The sequence below is a fragment of the Amborella trichopoda genome, chromosome 6, assembly GCF_054954075.1.
Source record: "Amborella trichopoda isolate Santa Cruz 75 chromosome 6, AtrichopodaSantaCruz75HAP2 v2.0, whole genome shotgun sequence".
Taxonomy (NCBI): domain Eukaryota; kingdom Viridiplantae; phylum Streptophyta; class Magnoliopsida; order Amborellales; family Amborellaceae; genus Amborella; species Amborella trichopoda.
The window spans coordinates 34,474,768-34,489,601 of NC_142341.1; the positions used below are offsets into that span (position 1 = coordinate 34,474,768).

At 35.2% G+C, this 14,834-nt stretch overlaps 1 protein-coding gene across 22 annotated transcripts in view; it reads left to right on the forward strand.

The window, feature by feature from the left end:
* Positions 1-14,834, forward strand: part of HEMG2 (Flavin containing amine oxidoreductase family) — a 139,148-nt gene that overhangs the window by 70,645 nt on the left and 53,669 nt on the right. For 21 of the 22 annotated variants that reach the window (XM_088869803.1, XM_088869788.1, XM_088869799.1 and 18 more), the window contains 2 exons: positions 12,332-12,368; positions 12,496-12,561. Coding sequence is in view for 13 of the 22 variants with exons in the window: in XM_088869788.1 (XP_088725914.1) it covers positions 12,332-12,368; positions 12,496-12,561 (103 nt within the window). In the remaining 9 variants the exon portion in view is untranslated. Of the gene's footprint in view, positions 1-12,331; positions 12,369-12,495; positions 12,562-13,140; positions 13,194-14,834 lie in introns of those variants that run through there. The other variant, XM_088869802.1, reaches the window with a different exon arrangement.

Consider the following 14,834-nt stretch of genomic DNA (forward strand, 5'->3'; position numbering starts at 1 on the left):
AGATTGAAGAACGCATTTGTTGAATATTTTGTTTTTCTTGAGTTGGTTAAGTCAAGAATAGGTGTAAATAGGATGTTAAGTATATTTATCATCGTCATGAATTCTTCCTTGTGTGGTTCAAAGCATTCAGAAAGGTGGCAATGATTTCTTTTGATGGAAAAAAGGTAAAACCCATGTAGGTCACATAGTGCCATTGATTGTATAATTGAAAGGGACAAAGTAAATGAGAGATTTACTAAACACTAGCAGGAAGACGAGCATTGTTGGTGATGATTTAAAGGTAAAATAAGAGAGATACAATCGCATAGTAGTATTTGTGTGAGTTTAGTTTTTATGAGGTTTGATTTGTAAATTGCAATTCAGAATAGGAAGGGAAATTACAGCATAAATTTTTTATTTTTATGCCAGTTCATGTTCATATGTGCTTATGGTATTAGAGGTAGACATACACATCAACACTAAGCAGTTTCTCTGAGTTATCTTATGCTTTATATGATTTATATGGTCATCATGACCCCATGATAATGAGGTTATCAGCTGCCATGGATGGTGATGAATTGAGGGCAAATATGCAAAAATTAACTAGTTGAGTATATCATGTAAACCACTCCTCTCTATCATCTCCAACCATTTATTGTACGGTGATGAAGATGGTAGTGATTATGACTATATAATTCACATAATATTATGACTATATAACTTGTATAATATTTTTTCTTCTACAATCTTGGTTAACGATGATTGTGCTAAGACTTTCTAGCTATAATTTATACAGTATCAGCTTCAATCTTTTGAATCTCCCTAGAGATTTTCATTACCACATGGTTCCTACGAGTCGTTTTCTGTATGCCAGATCATTATAACGCCATGACCATGAGCTTAATGTCTAATAGAATCCTATCTAGAGTTCTTCTAGAAAGGAAAATCGCACACTATATGTCCCTCGAAAATAATGTCCTAGGATTTAAAAGTGACAATCCAATTTTTGTGTTGTTTGAATATAGATACTAGGGAAAAGGTTATAGTGATGTCTATTGTCTAAAATTTCTGACTCCTTTATAATTGCTAATCCTATGTTTCTAGTTCCCTTATACCACCTTAAGTTTTGTAGGCTACCTACTCTTACCTTACTCTTGCATTAGGTATACCATCTAATTGAGTGGGATATGTCCTAGTCTTAACTATGTTCTGACATATGTAAAACAAATAGATTGATATCAAAACCTTTCATAAAGAAATTGGGGAAAACACTCACTCATAAGTGTTGGTTTTAGAATGTTATCAAAAAAAGAAATGTAGAGTTTGAATTTTATAGATTATAAATTGATAACTGTTTTTTATTGTAGAAATTATAGTTTCTAATTTGTATTGCCCTTTCGATAAAATTTTATTTTCAAAAATACGGCATGAACAATAGCTTGTTTTAATTTTGATGAGTAAAATTATATTTTTCATGCAATTTTGGGCACTTGTTATTCATTATGAAAAAAATCAGATATGATTCTAAAATAATACTAACGACCAATTGTTAAACAAAATAATACTTGTGGAGTTTTGTAAATTCAAGTTTATTGTTATATTGTGAACCACACATTATTCAAAACTCAGATAATTATATTTTAAGTAATATATGAAAAACTAATAGCATTCAATGAAATATTCTTAAAATGACAAAAATTAAAGGGACCAAATTTGAGAAAATTAATAAACCATTATATTGTCTTTAGGTATGAAGATATTTTTTTTAAAAAGTTAAAATTTATTTGTGATGAGAATGAGTATATATTTTTTTTGAAAAAGGTTGACTTTGTTTTAAATAAAAAGAATACATTAAGCTGAAAAACTAAAGATGACACTCCCACAAGTTGGGTGCTTAGACAAACATAAGTAAAGGGAGAAGAAGGAGAAAGAGGGAGAGCTACAAATTTAAAAAGAAAAAGCAAAGATGTAAGAAAATATAATCATTCAAGAATTATCCAAAATATAGAGCCATTGCTAATGACTGGTAGAGAATCCAAAAAGCCTTCAGCTTCTGACTGCGTTGGTGTGAGCTAAGCAGCCAACTTTATGAAAGTCTACCTTTCCTTGCAATTGAAGCAGCTTAGCCAACATGGTGATATGCTTCCTTAGCTTGATGGAAAAGCATGTTGAAGGAGAATGTTGAGGTGGCCGACATGGTGATATGCTTCCTTAGCTTGATGGCAAAACATGTCGAAGGAGAATGTTGAGGTTGTGTTGGTGAGGAAAAGAGGGCGAAGGTGTAAGATAGAGAATAAACAAAAATATAATGGTGCTAAAAAAAGGGGGTCCGGCTATTGGTGAGAGGCTTCCACTAACACTTTACCCCACAATAGCCCTTCACCTCTGTTTCGTAACTATCTAGAACTGGCCCTATAAACCATCACACTGCAGAGGTAACTATTGAGGGAGAAGATCCACCATAAATCACTCGGTACAGTTTGAAGACGGCTAGCAGTAGGATACAAAGTTATGGAGAAAATAAAGGAGAGAGTGAAGAGCTTGGAGGAATAAGATGGGGTGAGGTAGCCTCGATTGTAGTAAGCAATCATCGGATTTCATGTAAGAGAAGAAGGGAGAGAGGGAGATAGTAGAGGAGGGGAGAAGAGAGATTATGCTGCGAAGAGCATTCTCTGGTTAGCTAAGAAACGAGAGGGGGAAGGAGGAGAAGGGTAGCAAAGGGAAATAAAGTTCAGAGAATGTTGTAAAGAAGAAGGTGAGAGAAATAAAGAGGAGGCAAAAGAGAGAGAGAGAGGGTGGAGAATAGGTGTATATGAGTATATGGGGAGTTGTGGTGGGGTTAGAGAAAAGGAGGTTCGGTGGGTTGGTTGGAGAGAGGGTGAAAGAGAGAGAAATGGGTTTGAGGGCCTTTTTAAGGGTTTCCCAATTGAGTAGAGTAAGCCAAGGTTGAAAAGTTGAGGGGGCCAAGACTGCGGATAGTGGAAGCGAGACTCGGCGCGAAAAATTCAACCATGGTAAGAAATAGCTTTGTGGCGAGAGCATTGCAAAAATACAGGGACAAGGGACCTACAGGCAGAAAAGGCCACAACTTAGTCCGCCACAAAAAAACCTTCCTGCTATTTTTTTTTTACCTCCCCTTTATTTTTTTTTTTGTTTCTACTGTCTAATTCAGGAAGAATGAGTATATATTTTTCTTTTTTGAATTTATTTATATCCCATGTGTTCCAAGAGTTGCTTGAAAAGGGCAGAAATTTCATAGAGTTGCTTGAAAAGGGATAAATTTTTGTTTAAGAGTGTGATAGTGGCTACAAAGACTAGAGAAAATTTCCAAGCTTAGAAACAAGTCAAAATTGACACTTTCACCAAGCCACCTGCTTAAAACCAAGTCAAATGAGTAGGTTACAGTCCTTTAAATAACAATCATAACGATTTTTATCCTTGTAAAACTATTGTAAATAAACTCAAATACCAACCCCTTATGGGGCAATTACATATAAAGTAAGACTAGTTTATGAATTACACTCTCATATCACAAATTACTGAAATTATGTCGCAAAGCTTAAATACAGCATACAACTGCTCCAAACAAATTCTAGGGAATAAAACCAACTAAACAAGGAATTAGAATGATAAATTAAGATCGGGAAACCATGTGTCAAACCCCTTGTGCCGGGGCCCCGCAATCGAGCCCTATAAGGACTTATTTTTATCCCTTTGGATTGGCGAGAGTGTTTAATCCAAATGGGAAGCAATTATACACCTTAACATCAATTCTTAAGATCTCAACACATTGGTATTGTCATCCAAAACAGAATGTTTGAATCAAATCGGATCAAAATCAAGAGAGTTATGGCCAAATTACGTACGGTAGCCCCTCGGACCGCCAAAACAAATCTTGTATGAAAAGTTTATAACCCCTATAACTAAAAACGTGATGAGAAACTTCTGGAAATTTAGTGACACACTGAGACTAAGGTATTTGATGGATTTGAAACAAAATAATCAAATGATACTATGCATGATCATGGATTCTTATGTATATAGGCTATAAATGATGAGGACCACACTATGAATAAGTATGATGACAAAGATGATCCAATGAGGATTTTAAGATCAATAAAACTTCTGTAAATTTAAAACTACAACACTTATAAATGCTAAAAACATGAACTTATGAGAGGAAAAAGTTCAATGGATTTTACATTTGATGAATGCACACCATGGACTCACTATCAAGATCACCAAATTCATCAATGGAACTCTAAAAGCTTTTGTGAAAAATGTGAGGTCTCTCTCTCTCTTCAATTTTCTCTCACAAAGCTCTAGAAAAAGGGGGACACGGATTTTCCAAATTGGTTGAAGTGTTCAGTTAGTTAGGGTTTGAGATCTTATGATGTACTTTTATAACATGGGTGTAACTTTGGATTCGATCAACACCCTTGATGCACTAATCCAAAGGCACATGAGAGGCTAAGGTACCTAACCACCCATCCACATCCAACTATTAGGATGAAGGAATAAGATTTCACACCATTATCACTCACACTAACCCTAAGTTGTCACTTTACCATTTTTTCCTTGACCCATGTTATTATTCCAAATGTATCCAATATGCTCTTACAAAAACACCTTTAGTTTTTAAATAATATATTAAAGTAGAGAACTACCAAGGGTAATGGGCAAAGAAGTAATTGGCAAAGCTCATACATGTGAAGAGATTTTACTTTATTAAAGACAATCACCTTATATATCTAAAATTTCAAACCAACCACTACAAAGATAATGTCCCCTTCACACCTGTGTGAAGATATTTTTCAACTCAAATTTGAAAATTGATTTTCTCTTCAATATTATTAAACAATTAAATTAAACTTCAAACATGCCATGCATGGTCCATTTGTGAGTTATTTAAAACATGTGATAAAAAGGGGGACCTTAAAATATAACACTATATAACAATATATAACAATATACAACAAGACATCATAACACAATCCCTTGTAAAAAAAACAACCAAATGCCAAAGTGGTCCGCCCACCTAAGAATCAGCGCTCAGCTGAGCGGTGATTCTAGGGTGGGACGTGGGGTGCCACGTGGTAGCCCTATGGCCACTCGAACGCCACGTGTCACTTCCAGGTCATGACTAAAGTGGAATTTGAGCCAAACAATTAGAAAACCTCATATTTGAGCAAATAAAAATTCTGAAAAATTCTCTAAAATTCACAATAAATATTTAAAATATTTGTGAGCAATTATTAAGTTTTTCTCATCATTATAACGTTGGACAAAAGGTATAGTGAGATCTCAGGCTTATAACCGTAGGTATCAAAGTATTCCAATGGGTTAGTCTCGAATGATGTTTATCCGAGTCTCAAATCGACCCAATAGACCTATGTTCCATAGTCTAAAGCAGAGACACATAATTGGCCATATCAAAGCCGCTAAGCCAAAACTTTCAATCATCCGGTTCTCAATGGATTACAGGTGTACCCCTGTGGGACATGATCTAACTCAATTCCAGGGGTCCTCTCAAAGCACATGTGCACTAGCTCTTCCACACTTGGATAATGCATTTGAAAGAGTGGCTTCCCGTATGAAATGAAAATGCACATGCTATGGAATGGTCTCGTGTCAGGATACAGACTCATGTCCCATAAGTCTTGACCATTCCATATAGGGCAAATACCCAATAAGTAGTCAGGCTCTATTTTTCTTGTGTGGATTCTCCAAGCCCTGGCCAATCGCAACTAAACATGAGGCTAACCTATAAAATCCTGAGTAGGAGGTGACCCTCACACCTCTTTGAGAAATTGCCTTCTCAACATGTGAACTCTCGATGCTTCATGTGTAGTTGGGGTAAAAGAATCTGGGCCCAATTCGCAAGGCACCCAAATTTCAATCTCTCCATCGCTCCCATTGAAAGAGAGACTACTGGAATTTAGGCCTTGAAAGGCATATTTCCAACAAAGAGAAATTGGGAAAGGTTCTAGAACATTCTTTAGTGGGATCACAATGTCCACTTATTCATATGGGAGTTATGTTGGCTATGTGTCCTTTCAAGGCCTTAAACTCAAGAGTCCTACACTCAGTGGGAGTTAGAGAGAGATTGAATTTGGGTGCTTGGCGCACTGGGGTGCATATTCATATATCCCGAGTATTTGAGGCATTAAGAGTATGCATTTTGAGAGTGTGAACTCTCGGGGAGGTGTGAGGCTTACCTCTCAGTCAAGACTATATTGATTAGAATGTCGTATAGTTGATGTGATAAGCCAAGGCTTGGAGAATCCAATTGAGAATAATAAAACCCGAGTATTTAAAAGAGTATTCACCCACCCTATTTGGACTGGTTGGCTCATGGGACATGAGCCCGTATTCTGACACGAGACCGTTTCATGGCATGTGTACCCACAGTCATATGGGGAAGTCACTCTTCTATAGTATTATCCAACTTAGAAGAGCTAGTGCACATGTGCTTTGAGAGGTCCCTGTATTTGAGTAGGAACATGTCCCACACGGGTGCACCAGTAATCCATTGAACCCCCGGTGATGGGAAGCTCTGGCTCAGTGACTTTGATGTTACCAATTATGTATCTTTGCCATTGACTGTGAGCATAGGTCCATTGGGTTAGCTTGAGACACCGGTGGAATGTCATTCGGGTTAGCCCAATGGAAGACTCTGACTAGTGTTATACGTCTAGAGATCTCATTTACCTTTGGCCCAAATTAATCCAAAATTGATGAGAAAAGATTTTATATTGATGAGAAATTGTGTAGTATGTTGAAATTTCATTTGGAGAATTTTTTAGAAGTTTGGAGAATTTTTCAGATTTTTTAAACAATAAAAAATGTGATTTTCAAATTTGTTTAATATAAATATCAAACAAGGACATCTTATGGGGATGCCACATGGATCCCAAGTGGCCATAGGGATGCCAGGTGGCACTCCCACCTCCCAACTCGTGGATGACATCATGTTGACATCATATCCATGTAGGGACCTATTTGTCATTAGTTCTTTTGTTGGTATTATGTTATAACATGTTATCTTGTTATTTAAAGTGTTATATATTGTTATGACTTAAGTTTGATTTAAGTCGCATGTTTATTTTTTGCTCACATGTATCATTTTTGGCATGTCTGAAGTCATGGGATATTCAGAATTAATTTGATTTATATTATTATCCACATATGATTTTGTGGCATATGGGTATATCTTACGTGGCACCACCTTATAGGCTTGACCCATGTAAAACTTTGGTGTTGTTAAAATCCTATTGGTGGTGTCATAAGATAGTTTATTCACATGTGTGGATGTCTCATATTACCTTTATGTCCATGTCCTCATCTTTTATTGATTTTCACAAATTATTAAAAAACCATGAGTATAAGTGTAAACATTAATTTGGACTTAATGGGAAATAAATCATGGAGCTAAGGGCTTTAAGGTAAATGGACTATAAACCTAGGTTTTAAGGAGTGAAAGGTGTCAAAAGCTTATCCATTGATCTTCATGATAAGATATGGATGAGTGGCTTGGATAAAAGTCTCTCATGTGCCATTGATCTTAAGGCATCAAGGATCAAGATCAAATCCATCTTTATGATCTAAGTATAAAAATAACTTATGAGATCAATTAGTACCCTAATTTGTGTATTCACTTCAAAGAGAGAGAGAGAGAGCCCCCCTGGCAAAAATGTAGCCACCCATGAGACTATCTTCTTCCTTGAGCTTTCATTGGAAGCCCGTCCATGGAGTAGTCCCTCATTTATGTGATCAAGCCCAGACTATTGCTTCATTAAGGTATTGATTTTTTCTTCTTATATTTTAATTCCTACCTCACTGCCATTATCAAAGCTTGCTGTAATTCTTAATTTGCCGTATCTTTCTTCATTTTTGGTCATGAAAACTTGATATTTGAAGAGTCCCAAGCAATAATGTAGTCCATACACATAGTATGTGTAGACTAGGTTGCTTACTCCATCATCTTGAGTGGTTTCAACTCGATTTTCTTGATCTTATTTTTCTGGAATTTTTACTGAGAATATACAACTGATGCAAGGTGTATTTTATCATATTTGAGCATATGAAATAGTCCCTTGAGTTCTTTTTTGAATGTTGAAGAGTTCGTGTGGTCCCTTATGGACCACATGGTATAGTTTCACCATAACTTCCTTATTTTGTGTAGTATCTATCTCAAACTTTAAAGGGCTATTTTGATACATATCGCTCTCATGATTTGATCCGCATTATATGAAATAAAAGTGATCATTCACTTCCCATTGGATTGATCTCATTGAGTTATTATTATCACCTATGCCTTAGATATTGGGACAAAGTTAAGTCTTCAAAAGGCCTTTTCGTGGCCTGAGCACATGGAGTTCGAACCATGGTTTCCCCATGTATGTTTGCATGTTAATTTGTGTATTTACAGTTATTAAATGGATTCATGATTGGTTAACTTGAGTATGTTGTGTGAATATTGAGATTGTTCTTTAATCTTGCGGTATGAGCTTTAATGCTATGCATTATTGTTTATGCGAATTGAAATCTTATTGGATTATTATGATCAAGTGTATGATGTATATGAGACATTGTGATATATGATGAGGATGAATAATGAAGATGGAATTATCATATAATTTTGATATAATGAGGAATTGCGAATGCAATTCATGCAATATGTTGTAGAGATGTGCATTGTGAGTATTTGAATATTGTATTAAGTTTAATTGTATTTTTGATTAAGGGATTTGTAAGGGACCTATTAGGGTTGAATTTTATTATTTAAATGTATATAAACCATGTTTATAAGCTGGAATATATGTATTATGGTTTTGTATTGAGATATTCATGCACTTAAACCCTTTAAGTTTTTTTACAACGGAAATTTTTTAAAAGATTGCATTTCTAGCCCATTAGTCTTATACCACCATCATGTTAGTCATGCCGAAAATTATTTTCTATATCTAAATTTTTTAGGTGTAATATGAATCACCACATGACTATCTTTTTAAAAATAAATAAATAAATTTTGAATTTTTTAAGATCCTATGTAGATTTACTGAGGGAGCACACAATCATTCGAGGTTCAACATTCATTGACACAGAGCATGTTCACACTAGGCTGAAAAATGATTGGGCCAAAGTTTTCGTTGTCGAAAAGAAAATGGCAAATGTTTTGTGGGACCATATCCAAAAAATACCTATTGAAAAGTATTTTTTAAATTTCAAATTTTAAGATGCACTTTTGAATTGCCAACTGAGTCTTCTCTAAAAAATTGAGCTTGGAATTTTTAATTGTAGGAGTATACACCTGAGGGAGCGTACTATTTGAGATTTATATTCTTTTCTTGCTTTGAGGTTTGGATTGGACGTCTATCATTTTTTAGGTTTGTAGTCTGACATGCTGAAATATGAAAGGTGTTTATCTATAATAATTGCAATAATATATTATCCATATGCATATTATACCATACATGTTTCTCAACACATTTGCCCATTTAATAAAATGAGAAAGGAGTCTCTCGCAAAAAATATTGCACATTTACATCATCACGTGGCAGTCCTACCCAAATAATGTATGAAAATATTAATTCATTTGTTTTGACTTTTGAGAGGTTATTAAATTAAATTTGAGAGGTTCAGATATTATTTTAATAGAAAGAAATCTATCTCCCACTTGGATTAGGATTTTTTTAGGTATGCCTTATCTTATTTGCCCAGGTTGACCATTAGGATATTAAGAAATTTGTGGAGTGAGAGACTAGATCTGAGCCATCCATCGCAATAATCAGCCATCATGATTTTGGGTGGAAACTAGAAACCATATCCCCTTATTATTTGACACAAGTCCAACTTCTATTTAAAATTGAATTATAACCACTTTTAGTATTAACTAGATCTTCCAAAATCTATTGGAAGTCAAAGATAATCATTTATTTTAAAACTCCCACTTAAATAGGAAATCAAGTCTTTTTAATTCTAGAAGATTCCCTAACTAGAACTCATAAAATAAATATAAATGGGGCATGCCACCCTATCTGCATTATGTGGTCCCCACAAGGAAATTTTAAAAGATTCTCGAACTAACTAAAACTTTTAATTAAATGTGGCACATAAGATAAATATAAGTGGGGCGTGCCACCCTATGTGCATTATGTGGCCCCCACAATGCCACACATCCCACTCATGGGTGCTACACACATGTGGGGCTGGATTTTTGGTCCCCACATATGCCCATTCTTATTCTAAAAATGTCAAAATTACCCTTTTTACTGAATTTATAGCATATATAAATTTTTTAAAATTAAAAAAAATTGTAAAAATCACAAAACATTTCTAATGTCAAAAATAAAATATTTAGAAGTGGACTGGTACCAACGGGTCAAAATTAGGGATAATAAGGGCCATCCACTTGCCCCAAGAACCATAATCAGCTACTGCTTTTTCATCTAACCCTGCAAAGATGCATGACTCATCATTTCAATGCAGGGCTCATGATTGGTTTGTCGAAATTGGTCAATAAACAGTGGAACTATGATCTTGGAATGTGGATTTTAGCTCCCCTTTAAGAGCAAATCCAACAATTATCACGACAGTGCAAAGGGGGCTCGCTCTTTCTATACAAATGTACACATGTCCCTCTATAGGGCTACTTCCTAGTAATGTGGTTGTTAAGTGTGCATGCCGTGTGGAAGTGTGTTGAGGTTTTGGCTCGCACAGACCAACAACCGCACACAAGTGACCATACAGTTCTCTTAGCCTACAAATACATCCCTGAGCATATGTCCAACCTCAACAAGGGATGACCCACTATAAACCCTTCTCGGTAGTGCCACATGCCTACAGGCAAGGTTTTTTTGTTTTTTTGGCTGAATCAGTAGCGTTTTGGGCCCCTACCCTGTAGCTAAGGGTTTTGGACATAACCAAAACTGCCCAACCTATGGTCAGTCATCACACATTCCACTAGAAATTATCATTTTTACAAGATTTCTAGGCTTTTGAAGGCCACAAAACACAACAATAATGACTATTATGTCATTATTTCAAAAACTATTGTAGGGTTATAAACAATATTGAAAAAGCACAAGTTGTTCATGAGTAAAATTGCAATTGTTGTCACCATCTTTTATAGAAATGTAGATGCATTAATCTACTGATTTTTCCATGATGGGAACCAAATTATTCTATTAACAGTAGGCCACAGGTTCCAAGATAGGACATGAGAAAAAAATAAGGAATTCAAAGTTGCTCTTTTGAGAAATTCAAGTGTAACATTTGAACTAACATTGTCGCAGCATGGGCTTATGTGGCAATATTTTATCAAAAAGCTTTCACACATTTCTAATGTTGTGGACCTTTAATAGATAAAAATTAATAACCTTAAAGATTAACATTGTGAAATGACCATTTCCAAGAATATCTAGATTGATTGCATGATGTATATGAAAACCTCTATTTGGTATTTGTATTTACTGATAATCTTTTATTTATTGTTACCGTAGGAGGTTGTACTCCTCTTTGGTTTATCCCATTTCTAGTGCACCTTCATTTTATACTATTTCTCATTATCCTGTAATTTGCAGCTATATACCCTTCTTGTAATTTACAAATGTTATTTTCTATTTCATTCTTTTTCTCTTATTGTCAATTAATAATTATGCACCCTGTCATCCAATTTTGATTGGATCGCTGGGAGATAGGCCAAAAAACTTATCAGGCCATATTCATGCCTTAAGAAATATGGCTCAGGCACGATTATGACTGCAAGATTTGATCCATCTCTCAACTGTCAAGGCAGCGTCAGACAGCTAGGTGTTTCTAGACACGTATCAAAGTTATGCCTAGAGACTATATAAAGTATACTTCATGTAAAACCCCCAAAAGTCTATAGACTATGTAAAAGATCTAGAACAAGAGAAAAAAGATAAAGAAATATTTTCATACAATTCTCAAGTCCAATAGTTACCAATTAATCATATTCGGTATGTGTGCATAACAATTTAAAGCCATTCTGGATGGCATGCTTAGTTCATCCTACCATAATTAGATCGGCAAGAAAAACTAGGTCAATTTGGTTTTGATCACAAAAAAAAAATGAAAAGCTGGTTTTATATCTAACATATATATACTTACAAATTTCCTTGAAGGTGGTTTTATGTGCTCTTAATGTGCTATTGTTAATAGAAAATGGCTTAGGTGGATGACAAAATAATAAATATAAGTCATACCACATTTATTCTAGCCATATTTTACTAGCTCAATCTCTTCTTTTATGTTGTTTGTGTGCATAAGAAAATTAGAATAACTTGTTCTTACAATATTGCTATCTACCGTTACTTTTGAAGTGCAGTGTTGGGGATTTCTTTCAACGTCACTTTGGACAGGAGGTATGGTTTCATTTCCTGTGTGGTTTACTTAAGTCCCATAATGCGTTTGTTTCTTTAGATTTTTTCTCCAAGAAGTGGTTACATTATCATTGAGTTACCTCCACCATGTGTATAAATGTGTTTGAAGGTTGTTGACTATCTAGTGGATCCTTTTGTTGCTGGAACTAGTGCCGCGGATCCTAATTCACTATCGGTAAGATTTCCTTGAAAATGATAGTGGATTTTTGGTATTTTGATGACTTGTAGGATTTTTAGCATTTTTTTTCTTCTTTTTTCTTTTTTTGTTGGGGGTTGTGCAGGGGGAGGGGGAGAGGTGGTTGGTAATTCAACGGGATAAATCAAAATTGAGATGTTGCGGTGCTAATATCAACTACTAACCACTCCAGTCCATGCTTGATTCCTAGGTTTTTAGCAGTTTTTTTTATCAAAAGAATATCTTAATGAAATATCGCTGCTTGCCAAGTTATCCTATTACTTCTGATGTCCTATTTTCATATTACTATTTTTTGGACCAGCAGAACCTCTGTAATTTGATTTGTGTTGCACTGAAATTTTGTCATCAACTTCATTCAAGTCACTGAAAAATGGCTGGGTTATACACATTATTTTTTGTATTTGTAGTATAATTGTGCTTAAGGATCCTCTGATGAATATTGTTTTGATGTTTTCTTTTTATTCTTTTTTTCTTTTTTCTTTCTTGGGTCAGCAGCGGTGTATTTCATTATCAATCAGAATGTGTACATGCTATGCTCTTGGAAGATGTTGAGGTGATGTATTTATTATCAATCAGAATGTGTACATGCTATGCTCTTGGAAGATGTTGAGGTGACGTATAAAATCAGCTCCAAACAGAATAAACTTGTTCCATGTGTCACTCCGACAATAGTTGGAGCATTAGTGTCCCTACTAGCGTCTTGCAATATGTGATGAAAGGTACAAGTTACATCAATGTCTGAAATCTGCCAAAATTACCTTCAATATCTAGGGTGGAGTCAAGGTCCCAGTAGCCAATTGATGACATTGACACTATCACCTTCATCAGTGATAGATCAGATGCTCTCTGAGCGCATGGTCACATTCCTACAAGTAATGCTTTCACCTCTACTAATGTAGAAGCACAATACCCTATTAGACCAGAGAAGGAAAGAATGATTTTGTCTTTCTGAATATATCAAAAAGCCCTCCCAACTCATGGATTAGCTCTCGAACTCCCATTAAAATTTAGCTTCAGTGACCCTCCCAGGGGTATCAAACCACTGAAAGCTTTGTTGCTGAGTAGGGATTGGAGAGAGACTATCATCTTCCAGTCCCCCAACAGGTCAACTAGCTGTATGCCTGTAAACTATGGCCTAAAAGATGCTTTAGTCTTTTTATTTTTTATTTCTTTTCTATTTTTACATTAAGCTAGTGAGGGTTTGTGTGAGAACTTCCCATTGTATTAATTCTAAAAGTGCATATACCTAACTGTAGACTATAGTCTAAAGTCCAATTTGGAGCACAATGATTACGATATATACACCTGTCGCCGGTACTTTGAACTCTCACTTTGCTTTACTATTGTGACATTTGAGGAAAGCAATTCTCATTCAAGTAATTCACTTTTGAGAAAAGAATTTTCATACGTATTGTGATAATTTTGGTTCTTTCTTCCATCCTCTCGAGTTCCAATCGGTTATGATGGCTGAAAGATGCTACTGGGCTACCTTTATCTACATTAGCATCTTCAATCTTCTTTTTTAATAGTTGTCATCTGCCATGTGTCTGATGCAGGGAAGTTTGAAGGAACAGTAAAATCAGCAAGAAAACAAGCCAAACTCAAGCAATAAAATGGAGAAACCTATGGTTTCCTCCTCACCCCAAGCTAGCTTCCGAAAGCCTAAGCTTTTCATTCTCTTTGAATTTCTAAAAATTATGTAGAATGATCCCCTCAAGGCTCTACCACCTCTTATATGTTATAACTGAATGTTCTAATATAGTGAATGCCCATACAATCATAACTTAAATATAATATTTGTAATAACAATTTTACCCCTATGAACGGTAACCCGTGAATAGTACCCTATGAACAGTATCAGGACTAGTAATCAATAAATAGTAAATGAAAATTTAAGAAAATTTTTGTTTTGCATCATTCTCTCCTAGTTGGGAAAAACTCATCGTTGAGTTTCAAAGTGTGCTATGATGAAATTTGTATTACTGCAATTTTCTTCAACTTGAATATTGTGAACATGATCGTGGAGCTTGTGGGTTATTGTACTGAACTTAGTCCTTGCAATCAGTAGATTTATCCACAAACACTTTTGAGAAACCCTCAAGGAAAGGGCCACTCTATGTCAATAGAGTCTGTTTAGGCACATGAACTTGTTTTAAATTACATCGGTTCAGCCATATAACCTTGCTGAAATTGTCGTGGTTCAGGTCTAGAGCAGTCTAATGGAGCATTTTCGAGATCATTTCCAACCCCTA